The sequence below is a fragment of the Cryptotermes secundus genome, unplaced genomic scaffold (genome assembly GCF_002891405.2).
Source record: "Cryptotermes secundus unplaced genomic scaffold, Csec_1.0 scaffold932, whole genome shotgun sequence".
Lineage (NCBI taxonomy): Eukaryota > Metazoa > Arthropoda > Insecta > Blattodea > Kalotermitidae > Cryptotermes > Cryptotermes secundus.
In genome coordinates this window covers 437,015-452,788 of record NW_019727409.1, presented here as the reverse complement: position 1 = coordinate 452,788, position 15,774 = coordinate 437,015, and the positions used below count along the sequence as shown (strand labels likewise).

The following is a 15,774-nucleotide window of genomic DNA, read 5'->3' as shown; positions in this document are numbered from 1 at the left end:
GGGAAGCCGGCGTTTTAACGAACAATGATTCTGCAATGTGTACCCTTCGAAGAGAGCTGTTTCTGAAGTCGAGTTTTGGTAGAGCAAACGAGTGGTATATTTTCCATATAAACCAAACTTCCGTAATTAAGTGACGACTACATTCCTCTATATAAACAGCCCGTCACATTCTCTGTGGTACGTTGAGCATAAAGCCACAACTCCGAAGCAGTCTGTTACAATTGGCTGCGCCTCATCTCTGAGGGTGTTTCGCGAGAGCCGTGTGCTTGCAGCCCCAGGAACGTCTGTCACAATGAGATATGTGCAGGTATGGAGATATAGCCTATCATATTTTTGTAAAAAATGCATATTATGATTGATTTCAGGTTAGGAAGTGCGTGTGTCGAATAAGTAGACCCAATTTATTATTGCGCCCCACGTTAAGAACGACAGTCAATGACACATCGTCCATAAATATGTAAATAACAAACGAAAATAAAAATCGTATTCGATTGCGTAGGATTTCGTATGAAAATATGAAATATTATTGTGGTTGAATACAACTGAAATTACTAATGGATTAGCGAGAATGAAGATCAGATGTGGCTAGGAACGGCTAGGAACATTGAACTGTAAGTGGAATACAAGTTTTTCAAGAGGCTGATATCAATGCAGTGTTTATGCAGCTGGTGATCCGATCTCTCCGACTGAGGTTCTACGTATCAGGTAGTAACAAAATCGTATCATTTGTACTTGTTACCAGGATATACAGGTAGATCCAGTCATGGTTGAAATATTTAAATTCCGGAGACATGTATTTTCATGTACACTCAAAGAGCGTTCTGACCGGAATAATTTTGCATGGCTCTAAAGAATGAAGTACGAGATTTTGTAAGGAATCCTTCGACAAAGTTGTGCGCATACAGAAACCGTTTTAACCTGCAACCGTAGAGAAGTAACGGTTATCTCATCTTATGAATATGATAATTGTCACTGGAAATTAGGAAGACACTTACTGTGTTTTCGTTTATACCTTCGCACTTCTTGAATTCCATTCATGTTTATGTTTGAAAAATTATGTTTTTTTTTTTAAATAATTTTTAAACCTTTACTATGCTGTTATATATCTTTCCAGCTGCACAACCTTAGTGTGAAATAGGGGAATGAATGGCCGAAACTATAATTTTATTTCCCGGGGGCGGGGACAGGAATCTAATCATTTTATATAAAATACGAAACAGTTTTAGTGTGTCAGATTGAGGAATAATAAATCGAAGTCTGGCAAGTTCTGAACCGGAAGTGTGATGCTCTGAGCTGGATATGTTACTGAAAATGAGAGTGTGGAATTGTTTGCTTGGCTCTCACGGGTGTAAAGTCTCGCTGCTGCTTACCTGGGATATCACACCCTAACCCGCCCACCTCTCCCCGAGAGGGAAAGAAAACCGACACCTGACGTTCTTCCCACCATTGGTATAAGAGCGGCACAAGGCGCAATGTCGTGTTACATAGACCCTGTTCAGTTCTTCGAAGTATGGGACGAACAGCATGCCCCTCCTACCGTCATTGATTCTTTGGAAGTTTAAGAGCTCGATTTCAACGGCGTAAATTACACTACGCTGTATGATCTTTTAACGCTGAGTAGGTAAGGGCTTTGTCGTAGACGGTCGTGGACTATTTCATGATACTATCTTGCATTCCTCTAGAGAATCTGAGAAAAGCCACGAAAACTTTCATCTTGACAGACAGTAACTGGGTCGGGATTTGCATCGGGTAAGCCTACAGGTCCCGAATACATGTGTAGAAGTAAAAGGTAAATTAGAATATTCCTGTGCCCAATCGCCATGCCTTGGAAGACACAGGGGATACGGAAGTAAAACTCGAAGCCTCCTCAATACTAGAAGAATTCTATCTTCTGTTAGATAACGCCGTGTAATCCGTAAAAAGTAAATACTTTTCGGTATAACATCGTTTACGTCTTCAGGGTCGAAGAATAAGCCAAGTAAGAACCAGAATAAAGCAGTTAGCAAGCACTGAATTGTTTTGGGCCATCAGCTTCATGCTTCTTTTGCCTTTACCTTCGTTACAGGAGGCTAATTAGTCGAACATATCTCAGTATAATAACACTGTGCACACTTCAGGTTCTTTTAATATGCCTGTACACGCAAGTACTTGTAATTACTGTGCCATTGAAGCAAGAGCACAGTTCGTTCTCTATTTTCGCAGTTATTTCATGCATCCAACACAGAAGACGGCTTATGTAGTTTAGCAACTCACAGTTAACAATTACCCCCCGGCGCACTGAACTATTTCCGGACAGAGCTTTGCTTATGTTGACTCTGGTCCGGATCTTTCAGCCAATGAGGACAGATAAGACGTGCAGTGTTCGGATGCGCCACAATGCAGTGGTGTGTGTTGTCTCTTGATAAGACTCTACTCCACAGCATGACGTTGCTGTATGGAAGGCAACTCTGAATTCAGCCGTTACTTTGGCCTAGTAACATCGGTCATACCAGCCTTCGGTAAAGTGACTAGTTAGCGGGCTTGTCGACAAGGGCCGTTTTCCAGCTGAGTGCTGAATATTTTGCCCTTCGTCGCCGCTGTATCCAGAGTGGCTGTACGACCTATCGAGCCGTAGGACCAACTGGGGAAAGTACAGGTAAATTCGAGGGGTATATTTCATATTCACTGCCTCTAGAGCCTCGAACGTCACAAACGTAAAGCTGTCCTCCAGCCTGAGCACCAGGCCCTGAAACTGGGACGTGAAGGCCAGGCTTAACTCATTTCAGAGCTCAGTACTCGGCGAAGATGAATGCCCGTAATCTGAACGCTGGGGCCGCTTTATAACTGGGCAGTGATATCCCGGTATGGCCACAGAGCCGGTCTGGTCACATGGTGGTTGGGTAATGGTGAGAGCAATTCCTGTCTTGCAAGGATTCGAACTATATCCCTCAGACATTTACTTCACTGTCTCAAGTTATATCCATTGACTTATCCGGTAACAATTTCATAGGCTATATACATGGACGGGAGCACACGGTAGCGTAGTTGGTTGAGTCCCAATGAGGTGGATTTTCTCAACTGACCTAATCCTTCCAACCGCACTATGGCCCTGGGGTCGACTCAGCCTCCAACAGAAATGAGTACCAGGAAACTTCCTGAGGGGTAAAGGGCGTCCGGCGCGTAAGGCTGGCAACCTTACCGTCATCTGTGAGCCGATTATCTAGAGAAAATGTGGGAACCTCGACGTCTCACAACCCTATGGACCTTCATGGCCTGTTACAGATATAGCTTTACCTTTTTTACTGTTAAGTAATGTGGCTCGAACGTTCTTACAGACAGTTGAAAAAGTACAGTGTGTGCATTGTTTCTTGTTGCAGTAATGACCACAGTATGATTATCCCTTGTTGCTTAAGAGCTGATGTGCCAGACGCCAAACCTAGAAATCCTTGGATTTCACATCGATACCGCATTCCCTGAGCAATAAAATGCTTGCGGTTCAAGAACTGTAAACTATAAGCAACTGTTAGGTTGGGACGAGACCAGGTTGCCTGCTTTTTGCTCCATCCGACTAACGTTACAATTCATTGTTACGGCTGGTGGCCCTAAGGATTGTAGTTTCACCGCAACACAGTGTGACCTTAAGAAATTTCATTGCAGCAAGAGTGGGAAATTGTAATTTATTTTTAGTTACATAGTACTTTTGTTTTTCTGTAAAAAGTATGGAGGTACTGCGTAATGTTGCGTACTATAAGGAAAAAAGAAGACATAGGATTTACATATACAATATTTACAGCTGCATTTTTGCAATTTTTGCTCTTCAGAGTTATATTTTATTTTTCCTCGGACATTATTACATATACAAATGAATGTTATAGACCATTTTTTTTATGTTTTACGCTTATTTCATACACCATGGTACCGATTTTCCTACGAGTGGTTTGCGAGAACTTCTGTAGTGCTCGGCTTCATCTTTGTCTAAAATATCCGATATAGTGAACTGATATGGACTAAAACGACTTTCACCTAAAATGATTTATTTAGACACTTGATTTTATCGACGTGCACTGTGTAGTTACCGAGACGAAACATGCTGAACGAACAAGTGGACAAGACATGAATGTTATGCATTCATTCTGTGGATTATGTGTAAAGTACTTGTAAAAGTAATGGTGGTCATGAGAAAGATGTTCGTTCTGAGCTCTCATATACTCTGTTTGAACTGCGACAGACATGCGATTCTTATGCATGTGAACGGTTAGCTCCTGCCTTTTAAAGCCACGACAGACCTAAATAAGTTGAGCATACAGAAGCACACTACTTGCGTGCACAGGGGGTGGTCAGCCTGACAGCGTGGGAAAGCCAAACAAACGGTAGGAGCATGCGGCCGGCTTTTGAGTGACATCCTATGTAGAATGAATTGACTTACGTCTCCTTAGACTTCTTCCTCAACTGTGATTGGGTACTTCGAAGCCAACTTTCTTGGTGTAGTACTTATAAATCGGAGTCACTTCTTCCGTTTCGGTAAAAACCGCACATCTATTGCGTGTTTTTTAAATTGCCTAATTCTTGCACGGTAGGGTGCCATGTCACCTCATGATGCCACACATATCTGTCACGTGACCTTAATATGATATGAATCGGTGTTAACATAACGTCATCTTCAAGTTCATGGTTTCGATGAGACCAGCTGCTCATTAGACTTTCTATACTTTTATGCGTTCACACAAATTAGACGAAGTGAGCGCACGTCGGAGAAGTCATGTACTGTTGTCCACATATTTTCTCCGAACCTACAGAATGGATTTCGTTGGCATTTGGTATTGTGAGGTTACATTAAAATAAGTCCATGGAATTTAATTTTGAATTTGACGGTCCATATTTTTCCTGTTTTACATTAAACTCGGATGGAATTCTATTCGTTATATAAATGACAGCACATCATGCAAAAGAAAGATGCCTGACAAAGAAATTAGATCCTGTTACGATCTCCAGAGCTGGAATAGCTCAGTCCTCGCTCCTCGCCCAGTCCAGCATGTCTGAATTACATAAACCTATGCAGTACATTTCAAATGCAGACTGCCGTTTCGCAATTCCGTTCAAAGTGACACAGTCGGTGCACAGCTCGCTGTGTGTGAATTAATCTTCAGTATAGCGACTGACTACGGGCTTTACGGCCGACGATTTGGAGTTGGAGTCCCGGCAAGGGCAAGATTTTCCTGCTGTCCACGTCGTCCGGAACGGCGCTGGGACCCATCCAGCCTCCTGTCTAACGGGTACCGGGGGTCACTCACCTCAAACTTGTGCCTAGGTCAAGAATGAATGGGTCTATACGTCCACTCCCCTATAAGTCTTTATGGAGTAGTGCTTAATCAGTTAAATACAAGAGAAAATCATTTTTTGTTGTGTGGTGTTTTTAGTGTGAACGAATTTTCAGCAGTGGATTTTGTTGCAACAAATGAATATTGAGACCGCTAAGTCATATTTGTAAGCCGGTTACGGTAGCCGAGCGGTCTAAGGCATGCACGGTCTTCGCTCGCTCGGAAGCCGGGATCGTGGGTTCGAATCCCACTCAGGGCATGGATGTTTGTGTGCGTTTTTCTGTGTTTGTCTATAGGTAGAGGCCTTGCGACGAGCTGATCACTCGCCCAAGGAGTCCTACCGAATGTGTAAGATTTAGAAAAACCGAAGTGAACGGAGAAGTTCATGGAGGTAGGCCTAGGCCCACCGGGGCTGTAGTGCCAAGGAAAAAAAGTCATATTTGTAGAACATGCGTATGCTAAGCTGAAGTACACCTTTCCGCGCGTGTTCAAAATTGTGTAGTCTAATGCCAATAGGAATTTAATAGTTATCCATTTTTTTGTAAATGTCGTGCCCATTTTTCTCTATTCACGGGATGTACTATTAAAATTTAACAGTACTTACGGGCTGGACGGCCGAGGGGTCGGAATTCGAGTCGATGCGGGGACAAGATTTCTCTCCTTTGAACGTCGACCAGACCGGCTCTGGAGCCCACCCAGCCTCCTGTCCGATGGGTACCGGGGTCTATTTCCCCGGTGCTACAGCGGCCGGAGCGTGAAGCTCACCACTCACCTCACCGATATTAAAAATACATGCATCTATGCATCCACTCCCCCGTATGTCTTTATGACGTAGTGCTTAACTAATTAAGCATAGGAACAACTTTACCTGAACCTAGACTATACCGTATTTATCTCTTTTCGAATGTTCGCCTTCGATTGTCCGTAATTTTTACTAAACCTGCTTTTCTAAAAAATTTAATTTCTCTTATCTGTATTTTATCTTGTTATCTTGGGGAACCTTGACACAGCGCAGGCAGATAGCTCTCATCAAAGCATACATGGGAGAACGGGCTAGGAAGACTATAGGTGATAGATCACAAAGACCATGCTATCTGAGCAGGGGAGATCATGACAAGAAAATTAGGAGCAGAAAGCAAAAGACAGACATCGGAAAATACTCCTTTGTAAATAGGACCACACAGATCTGGAACCAACTACCTTCACATGCTTTGGGGACTCTCTCCTGTGAACCAAGTAATTTTAGGGAAAGGGTTAGGAAAGTGATAAATGAGGCGAAGTGAAGGTGGGGTGGAAAGCAGGAAAAAAATGCAGTGAGGTGAAGTTAAGTGAAAAGTGTTAAGGATGGGAAGATTACGTAAATGCAGTAAAGCGAAATGAAGGGAAAATGAGAACATGGCATTGCGCATTCATTGCTGTTAGTTCATTATATATTATGTTAATTTTCTACTAATGTTGTGTTTTCTACTAATGTGTGTGTGCTTTTCTACTAATTTTTATGCGCTGTGTTTTGCTTGAACGTGTTTATGTGTGTTATTTGTCTGTTGCCTTATTGTAGTACCACTGCCACCGGGCGAAAACCCATCTGCAGTTAAATAATAATAATAATAATAATTCCTCCCGCTACACATTTCACTTCAGTGCATGGCTGTCAGTATACTCATTGCTTTCTAAAATGCCTCCATGACTCTGATCTTGCCTTCCCTGTCAGTTCTTGGTACGGTGCTTTTCTTCACGCCACAGACGTTCCAGGTTTCAATATTAACATATTCCGTTTTTCTGAATTTCTTATCATTTTCCTTTGTCATAGAATCTGAAAATTTCTGGATAAATCTCGCTGTTTTGCTAACGTTGGGTCTACTCGTCAGCTTTGGTGAGCAGATTCAGTTATCTTTGTACAATTTTTAAATTCTTCCTCATGCTTATAGACCTCGAGTCCAGACGCCAGAAAAGTTTTAACGATTTTTCTATTTTCTTCCTGTGCACATAAAATATATCTTCCCTTGGATATTGGTTGTGGGCCATCTGAAGTTTATTTCAGTGTAGTTTCTTCTCTGCAAATAAAAAAAAAACAGCTTTCTATGAGTGGGAACTTGCAAAAAAGATTTTTTTTTGCGATAAATATTGTATAGACGATTAGTGCAACTCTGTGACACAGGCTTTTCATTGAAAAGTTTATAGTTGCTCAGCTGTTTAAGAAATTCTTTGCCTTTTAGGAACTTCGGAAATTTGGAACCACAATTTTCATCAGTTCGTTCACAGAAGCTCGCCTTAGGCGCTACACTGAGCCAACTGAATTAAGTATCCATTTTCGCACAAATTTATGTAACATAAATTGTAAACAAACGTGCGCTCTTTGCACATCCATATTAGAGCGCTTACATATTTCATAATGCTAAACAAACTGTCGCCGGTCACAGTAGCCGAGCGGTCTAAGGCATGCACTGTCTCCGCTCGCTCGGAAGCCGGGATCGTGGGTTCGAATCCCACTCAGGGCATGGATGTTTGTGTGCGTTTTTCTGTGTTTGTCTACAGGTAGAGGCCTTGCGACGAGCTGATCACTCGCCCAAGGAGTCCTACCGAATGTGTAAGATCGAGAAAAACCGAAGTAAACGGAGTTCATGGAGGTAGGCCTAGGCCCACTGGGGCTGTAGTGCCAAGGAAAAAAAAACTGTCAGTATACTACCTTCGCTTAACACTGTTTCTATTATTATTGTACTGAATAGCCTATACCTCCTTATTACAATTCAATGGTGACTTACTCTCACTCTCCGCCATATAGTTATTACCGATTGTAGGAAATCAAAACTACGAATTTGGAGTGGCCTCCAATAACATGAGGCAGCCGTACATACCAAATTTTATCAGAATTCATGTGGAGGTTCTCGAGTTGAAACATGCGGACGGAGAGAGAGACGGACAGACATGACTATCTCTGAAGAATGGCGTCTTGTGGGATGCGACACCGTGTAGATCTTGTGTGAACCGACGATTCGGAGGAACGTATCGCCTCCATCTTCAGGACAGAAAAATCCGCGAGCGAGGAAGTAGCGTGAGCAGGTGGCTACAGCTGCAACTCACGCTGATTCCTCGCTCGCGGATTTTTCTGTCCTGAAGATGGAGGCGATACGTTCCTCCGAATCGTCGGTTTACACAAGATCTACACGGTGTCGCATCCCAGAAGACGCCATTCTTCGTAGTCACCGCCGTGAAAACCTCAAATCTTACATGACTGTCCCTGTATCATTTTTGTTTTGCAAACAAGCAAAAAAAAAAACGTAATGAGTAAAGCTGTCTCTGTGTCTATTTGGATTTACATCTCAGCACTATACAAGAGTGAGTGATTAGCCTCGCGCTCAGGCCAATTTAACTTCGGGGAAGGAACTCAGGTACCCACTGGGTAGAGGACTGAATGGGCTCTATAGTCGGTTTGGACAAAGTAGTGGCGAAGGGAAAATTCACTGCTTCTGCCCGGAAGCGAACCCCAAGCAACGTTACTGATTAGTATTTCCCAAAAATCCATTCTACGAGTATTACGATTACGAATTGAATTTTGTTTTTCCACGTGATGCATGAGATATTGGGGCATGCACGTTACCCGGAGACCAGCTCACCTTGACAATCTCTTTCTGCCTGAGAGCAAGCAAACGTGGTCTTCCCATCGAATCGTTGAGTGTGGGCGCGTCCCATGCCTTTGCGTCACTGGTTTTTAGCTTTCAGCGTTCTGGTGTACCTGAACTACTGAGACCTCCCACGCAAAACGACAGGAGCCGTGCTGGCTGTTATTGTTATTACTGTTATTATCTGGCTCAGGATAAGGGCTAATGGAGGGCTCTTCTCAACACGGCAATGAATCATCGGGTTCGATAAGATGTTCGAAATTATTATTGATCTGTCACGGATAAATTCTTCAGTACTTTCCAGTTCATGAATGAATGAATGCTTTAGAGATTTGGTAGGCCTTCTCGCTTGCGGGTTCCATCACCAATTTCACAGGACAACAGACCAGAAATACGCGACTTAAATCACAGACTTTAGACGGGCTTGGTACGCAGAACGCATGGGTGGAACACTATATCCACATAATATTTTGTTTGAAAAAATGTGCTGATAATGCAGGATCGAGTGACTGATTGGCAGGTTACTGGTATTTAACGACACTGTTTCACCTGCGGATGTTTGTGACAAAATTTTGATATGGAAAGATGATCAAGTACAAAAATAGCCTAAAATGCGGTTTATTTCTTTTTAATTACGGAAATATTTGACCCACTGTTGTCCGGGCAGTGAACAGTCACTTGTTTTCCATCTATATTTCCACTGCAATCTGGGTAATACCATGATTCATAGAATCCTCCGGAGGCTTCGCTCTAGGTGTAGATTGCCTTCTTCGTTAAGTCGCCGCAAATATTTCTGTTATAACTGCAATTTTTTTTTCCTTTGCACTACAACCCCAGTGGGCCTATCTCTATGAACTTCTCCGTTCACTTCGTTTTTCTTTCTCTAGATCTTACACGTTCGGTAGGACTCCTTGGGCGGGTGATCAGCTCGTCGCAAGGCCTCTACCTGTACACAAACAGGTGTTTTAACGTATATTATGCACGGCTTTAGTTGCAGGGTATCACGTATGTGGTTGAGTAAGTACACGTATTTTTACCTTAACTCCCGCAGATGGTTACTGTTGTGCTTGGTTTACGTACGTAGATCAGTTTTAAAGTAAGAACCGTTTTGTTATAAACAAAAGAAAACTTAATTCATCCAAATAATTTTAATGTGACTACCAGATACAACATATGTTTATTTTTCTACGTAGTCGTCATTGCGACTGCGGCATTTGTCCAGACGTTGCACAAGCTTGACCGTTCCTTCCTCATAGGAGTCGGCCGCTAGTTCCTTTAAGTGTTTCTTTCACTTCTTCATCAGTTTCAGTCTGTTTCACCCCCTCCAGAACTCTTTAATTTTGGAGAAAAGATGGAAGTCAGAAGGCTCCAGGTCAGGAATGTGAAGGGGATGGTCAAGAGTTTCCCAAACTGTTTTCACGAACGTGAGCACCGACCCTGTCTTTGAAATCCTAGGTGATGACAGACGGGCGTCCAATCGCACTTCTTTGTGCACGCCTGTCCTCCCCCCCCCCATTAAGCAAATTACTTGTATACCACTTACACACACTCCTCTCATTCAGTACACCTTCCCCATACACTTCGACAAGATGGCGATGAAGAATGCCGTCTTCTGGAATGTGGCGCCGTGTAGATATTCCGTTAACCGACGTTTCGGAGGAACATATCATTCCATCTTCAGGGTGTAAAAGTCCGCGAGCGAGGAACCAGCGTGACCAGGTGGCTGCTGGTTCATCACTCGCGGATTCTTTATACCATGAAGATGAAGGCAATACGTTCCTCCGAAACGTCTGTTAACACTATATATATATATATATACGGCGCCACATCTCAGAAGACGGCATTCTTCATAGTCACCGCCCTGAAAACCTCAAATCTTACAAAATATGGCGATGGATTTCGGCAAGTCGAATGTTTTTTCTCGTCCAAAAATCGAATCACCGAATTCGCTTCACAATCGGTGGGATTAGCGATTGACATTGTTCTTTACAAAGCAGTGTGACACAGCTACCAATTCATGAAACATAAGTCTAAATGCACAGAATTTTCTTTTATAAATGTCACACACACACAGCTTATTCGCGGCTTTAGAACACCAGAAAATATTCGCTCGCAAACCATAGGCATGTAGAAGTGGGAACTGCAATGCCCTTACTTAGTTCAGCCACTCGATTTTCATAAATTCTTGTCGTGTGTTTTATTACTGATGATGTGACTTAGTGGTATCCGAAGTGTGCTGTGCAACCTCTTTGGTACGCCAAGAGGCAAGGGGTGCGGCAAGGGGCGCCGAAGGTAGGCCCCTCCGAGAGCTTTGTTCGCTTCAGACCAGACATTCGGGAACTGGCATCACTTCATCAAGCATATCCATCGCATTAAGAATTTATTAACGGTGAAGTAGTTACGAAATTTTGTATCATATTTATTATTATTATCTTCCTTAGTGGGTTGTGCAAACCGCTACTCTGAAGAATGCTTTTTATAGGATAGGATAGGGGTCACTGGTGATGAGTTTATGGAACCAAGGGTGCGGTGGCCCGGAAAGTTTCGGGACCACTGCTCTAACTTATGCCACAAGTCTGTATGCCATGTAGCCTAACTCGAACTTCAGGAATAGTGGCATATGTAGGTAACAAAGTGTTACTTCTTGGACTCGAAACCAGGACATTTGAAGGGAATTAAGTGCTCCATTAATTTTAATAGTGCAGCACTCACTGAGGCCAGACATTCTCGACCCATGTGCGAGAATGCATACACGCAAGGAGCTAAGGTATTCCTAGATAATCGGGAAAGAACGCTCGCTGAATTGCTTGAGCTGAGAAGCAGCAGCAGCTGTGTCCACCAGAATTCAGGACTAAAGCACAACAAAATTCAGTCCAATGTGAACTACACCATAGGTTACAGGTCTAGAAGCAGGTAATTATCCCACCTGTGCTGTAGGAAATAAGACAGCTGTTTGTGTGTCCTGGCCAGGCTTCGGAGGACCTGTGGACATCCAGAGCACTTTCTACCTTCCATACATTCCCACGGGACGTGATTCATCCCTCTTTTGCTTTCATGATCGGAACTGGCGGATACGCTTGCGCCAGTGAAGACCCACGCTACCTAGCAGATGCCTCAGGAACTACAAGAAGTGGTCCAGTTTCGGTCCAGGTAGGCTCCGAACAAATTTGCAAGTACTTTTCCGTTTGATTTAAGTTTATAAAAGTGTTGTGTAACCTATGAAACTGGTACATTCCGCAAAGAGAACTGTGTAATAGCGGAAATAATTAATATTTAGAGTGTAAACAGACGTAGATCATCTCTGTTATATGTGCGCTGGGCAATGTCATTCGTTTTTACCTGTCTCCAATTTTGTATTAAGCCCATCTGTAAAAGGTAGACAAGGTAAAGTTGTCCCTGTCCTTAACTAATTAAGCACTAGGCCATGAAGACGTATGGGATAGTGGATGTATAGATCCATATTTTCTTGACCTCGGCACTAGCTGGAGGTGAGCGGTCAAGTTCACGCCCCGGCCGCTTTACCCCTGGAGAAAGAGCCCTCAGTAGCCATTGGATATGAGTTTGTGTGGGCCCCAAGGCCGGTGTGGACGACGTAGAGAAGAGAAAATTCTTCACCTTCCCGGACTCTAACTCCGACACCTCGGTCGTCCAGCCCGTATCCAGTCGTCATCCTTGCTCATTAAGTTCATCTGTAGTGCCCGAAATTCTTGTGTTCGAGGTATCGCTTAAATGAAACAATTTCAAAAAGAATGTGGAAATCCTCTGAACATGTTCCAATGCGCCTGACTGGGTGTCCTGTCAATTTCTAACTTCTGTCTTCGATTAGGACGATATCGCGGCAACGGTATAGACTTCTATTTGGGGGTGATCGGTTCGAATCTCGTTCGCGACACCAGCTACCCTGCCTGAGGATTCTTGTAGTTTTCTTCAGATCTTCCAGTAAATACCGAATTAATATCTCGGTTAGACCCCCACCATGTCATTCCAAATCCTTTCCAATTTATTATTCATCAATCATCACGCTGTTCGACGCTATCTAATCTAAGACCCTTTCTCAGTAAATAAACTACAAACATTCTTAACGCAATGCACTTTTCAACTGTTTCCTTGCTCTCTTTGAAATTGTCGACTGGCTATGAAAGTTTCTTCCGCACAGGCGAGGGAAAAAGTTCCCTTTGTTCTAAAAACGCGATCGGAAGCCCTCGTAACCTGCAGCGTTTATTTCTACGGCGCCCTGATCGAGAAAATTTTCATTGTCATTCTCAATATTTGAATTAGAAAATGTCGTAAAATACATTCTTCTTGTAACTAAAGACGTCCTAGGTACGATTTAAGAAGGCGATTATATTACTGAAACAGTGTATGAGGTTCCACCAAACATAACTCGGTACAATTGTACAATTGTACAATTATATAGCTTCATTACTGCTCTACATATTTGAGCATGTGGCCATCACCAAGTTTCTTACATGCATAAGTATCGTATAAGTGCTACATTGGCTAATGTACATATTTGTGGCTCATGCGGAATATTTTAGTTATACTATAAAAGCTGTGTTGGTTCCATTATGTTATGTAAAATGTCAAAATTTCTGTTTAACTTACTGAGATAAATATCTATGAGTATTTACTATAGGATTCTGACGATGGTGTATAACACACTGATATATTGGGTTTCTGGNAGTATTCTGAGTTTTCACACTGTTGATTCAATTGGAATTTTTCAAGTTTCGCAGTTGTTTCGCAGAATCTCATATGCCAGCAGTACCTGTCACCTTACCTGCCATTGGTGGTGTCCCGTCTCTATAGACAGTAATACAGTCCTTCAATTGAAACCCATTTCACGAAGATATCCGTCAGAAGCGCGAAATATCTCATCGCCGGTTGCTCGCGATCGAACTTCCTTGCAGAAAAAGAAGTTGCTTGTCCTATACGGGGCGCGGGGCAAGAGGGCCATTTGTCCCAGGCCCTTGGCTTAAGAGGTCCGAAAATATATTCTTGTTTAATTTTAAAACTTGTGAGTAAGCAAGCAAGGATGTGGGAAGTCCACATAATTTATTATTCTTGGCCTTTCATCGATGTTTGTTTGATAGAAACTCTAATATTTTAAAGTATTTATGAAATATAGTCCAAAAACATAAAAATTAGAATATACAAAACTATAATTTTGCCTGTGGTTCTGTATGGGTGTGAAACTTGGTCTCTGACAATCAGGGAGGAACATAGACTGAGGGTGTTTGAGAACAGGGTGTTGAGGGGAATATTTGGACCGAAGAGAGATGAAGTGACAGGAGGTTGGTAAAAAACTACATAATGAGGAGCTTCATAACTTGTACTCTTCTCCAAGTATAATTAGAATGAGCAAGTCAAGGAGAATGAGGTGGGCATGGCATGTAGCACGAATGGGGGAGACGAGGAATGTATGTAAGATATGGGTGGGAAAGCTAGAAAGAAAGAGACCACTGGGAAGGCCAAGGCGTAGGTGGGTGGACAATAATAAAATGGATCTTAGAGAGATAGGATGGGATGGATTGGATTGTTCCGGCTCAGGATAGGGGCCAGTGGAGGGCTCTTGTGAACACGGTACTGAACCTTCGGGTTCCATAGAATGCTGGGAAATTCTTGAGTAGCTGCTGAATTGGCGGCTCCTCTAGAAGGGCTCAGCTCCATGAGTAAGTAAGTGAGTAAGTTGTGTTCGTATATTTACATGACTTTCGGAGTAGGTTGGCAGCTTCCTTTTGTAGCTTGCTTGGGCTCCATCTCCTCTCTCCGAGCCCTGCTTGTGCTCGTATATCCATCGATGTCGAGTGTTAGCGATATGTTGAGTCTGATCAATAGACTCGTCGATCTGAAGTGCGAATGTCCCCCTGAAGTTATTTTTTTTTCATCACTTGGATTTTACTTGATATGACACTAACTCGGCTACCGATATTGTCAGCTAAAGAGAAGCATTAGAAGTTTACGCTAGCAACATCTGGACCCAAACCAATTTTCGTTGTCTGTTTTCAGGTTGGCATAAATAATATATCGAATACTTCATGCGGCTTCTTTGCTTTTACAATTAGTCCACCATATAACTAGCTTCGTCGAACTTTTCCGAAGTTCCTACTGATTAAGTCAGTGGTTCCCAAACTTTTTACCTCTGAGCCCTCTCTGAGAAGAGAAAATACTCTCAGGCCCCCAGCCTGTTTTTTTTTATCAAAATAGAAGTCATGGTATGTTTGACGTTTTATTCAGTTTATTTTGTGTTTTTCTACATACTATTTAGCAGTTTTTTACTCAAAATTAAAGTATCACAATATTAGGCCTACAATAAAAATGAGTTTTAACACTCCCAATTTACCAAAGTATGTATTGAAATGAAACGATATTTAACTAACAAATTTTTTTTCTGCAAAGAAAATCAGACATTTAAATGTCAAAGTTCAGTGTTATGGATGGGCCTGCTTTTGAGAACAAAGTTTATCAAAACGTGGTGTAATATCAGAAATGGCCACTCTAACTTCTTTAGCAATATTTGGCCTTGAACGATACTTTGATTTTATAGCTGCCAAAGCAGAAAAGCCTGTCTCGCATAAGTAAGTTGTTGCGAAAGGAATCAGGATCTTCAATGCCTTTTGGCTCAAAGTTGGGAATTCCGTGCCAATATGTATCCAGAACTCCAACAAAGACAATTCCTTAAATTTACTTTTTAATGAAGTATCGCTAGTGAGATCGATGGGTTGTTCTTGCTCATTTACATTGAGAGATGGTGGCCCAGGAGGATTTTCTAATGGATTTTTAATCTAATTAAATTCATCAAAATCATTGCAAAAGTATTTCTCGAAATGAACTTTCAACATTATGAGATGATCAAG

General features: G+C 42.4%; 1 protein-coding gene across 2 annotated transcripts in view; it reads left to right on the top strand.

Moving 5' to 3' along the window:
• Window positions 1-274: 274 nt before the first annotated feature.
• LOC111864749 (MAGUK p55 subfamily member 5) overlaps window positions 275-15,774 on the top strand; it is a 282,694-nt gene continuing 267,194 nt past the window's right edge. The window contains exons 1-2 of one of the 2 annotated variants that reach the window (XM_033751565.1): window positions 278-307; window positions 11,888-12,067. In XM_033751565.1, coding sequence (XP_033607456.1) covers window positions 293-307; window positions 11,888-12,067 — 195 coding nt within the window. In that variant the 5' untranslated portion in view covers window positions 278-292. Of the gene's footprint in view, window positions 308-11,887; window positions 12,068-15,774 lie in introns of both variants that reach the window. The other variant, XM_023852241.2, reaches the window with a different exon arrangement.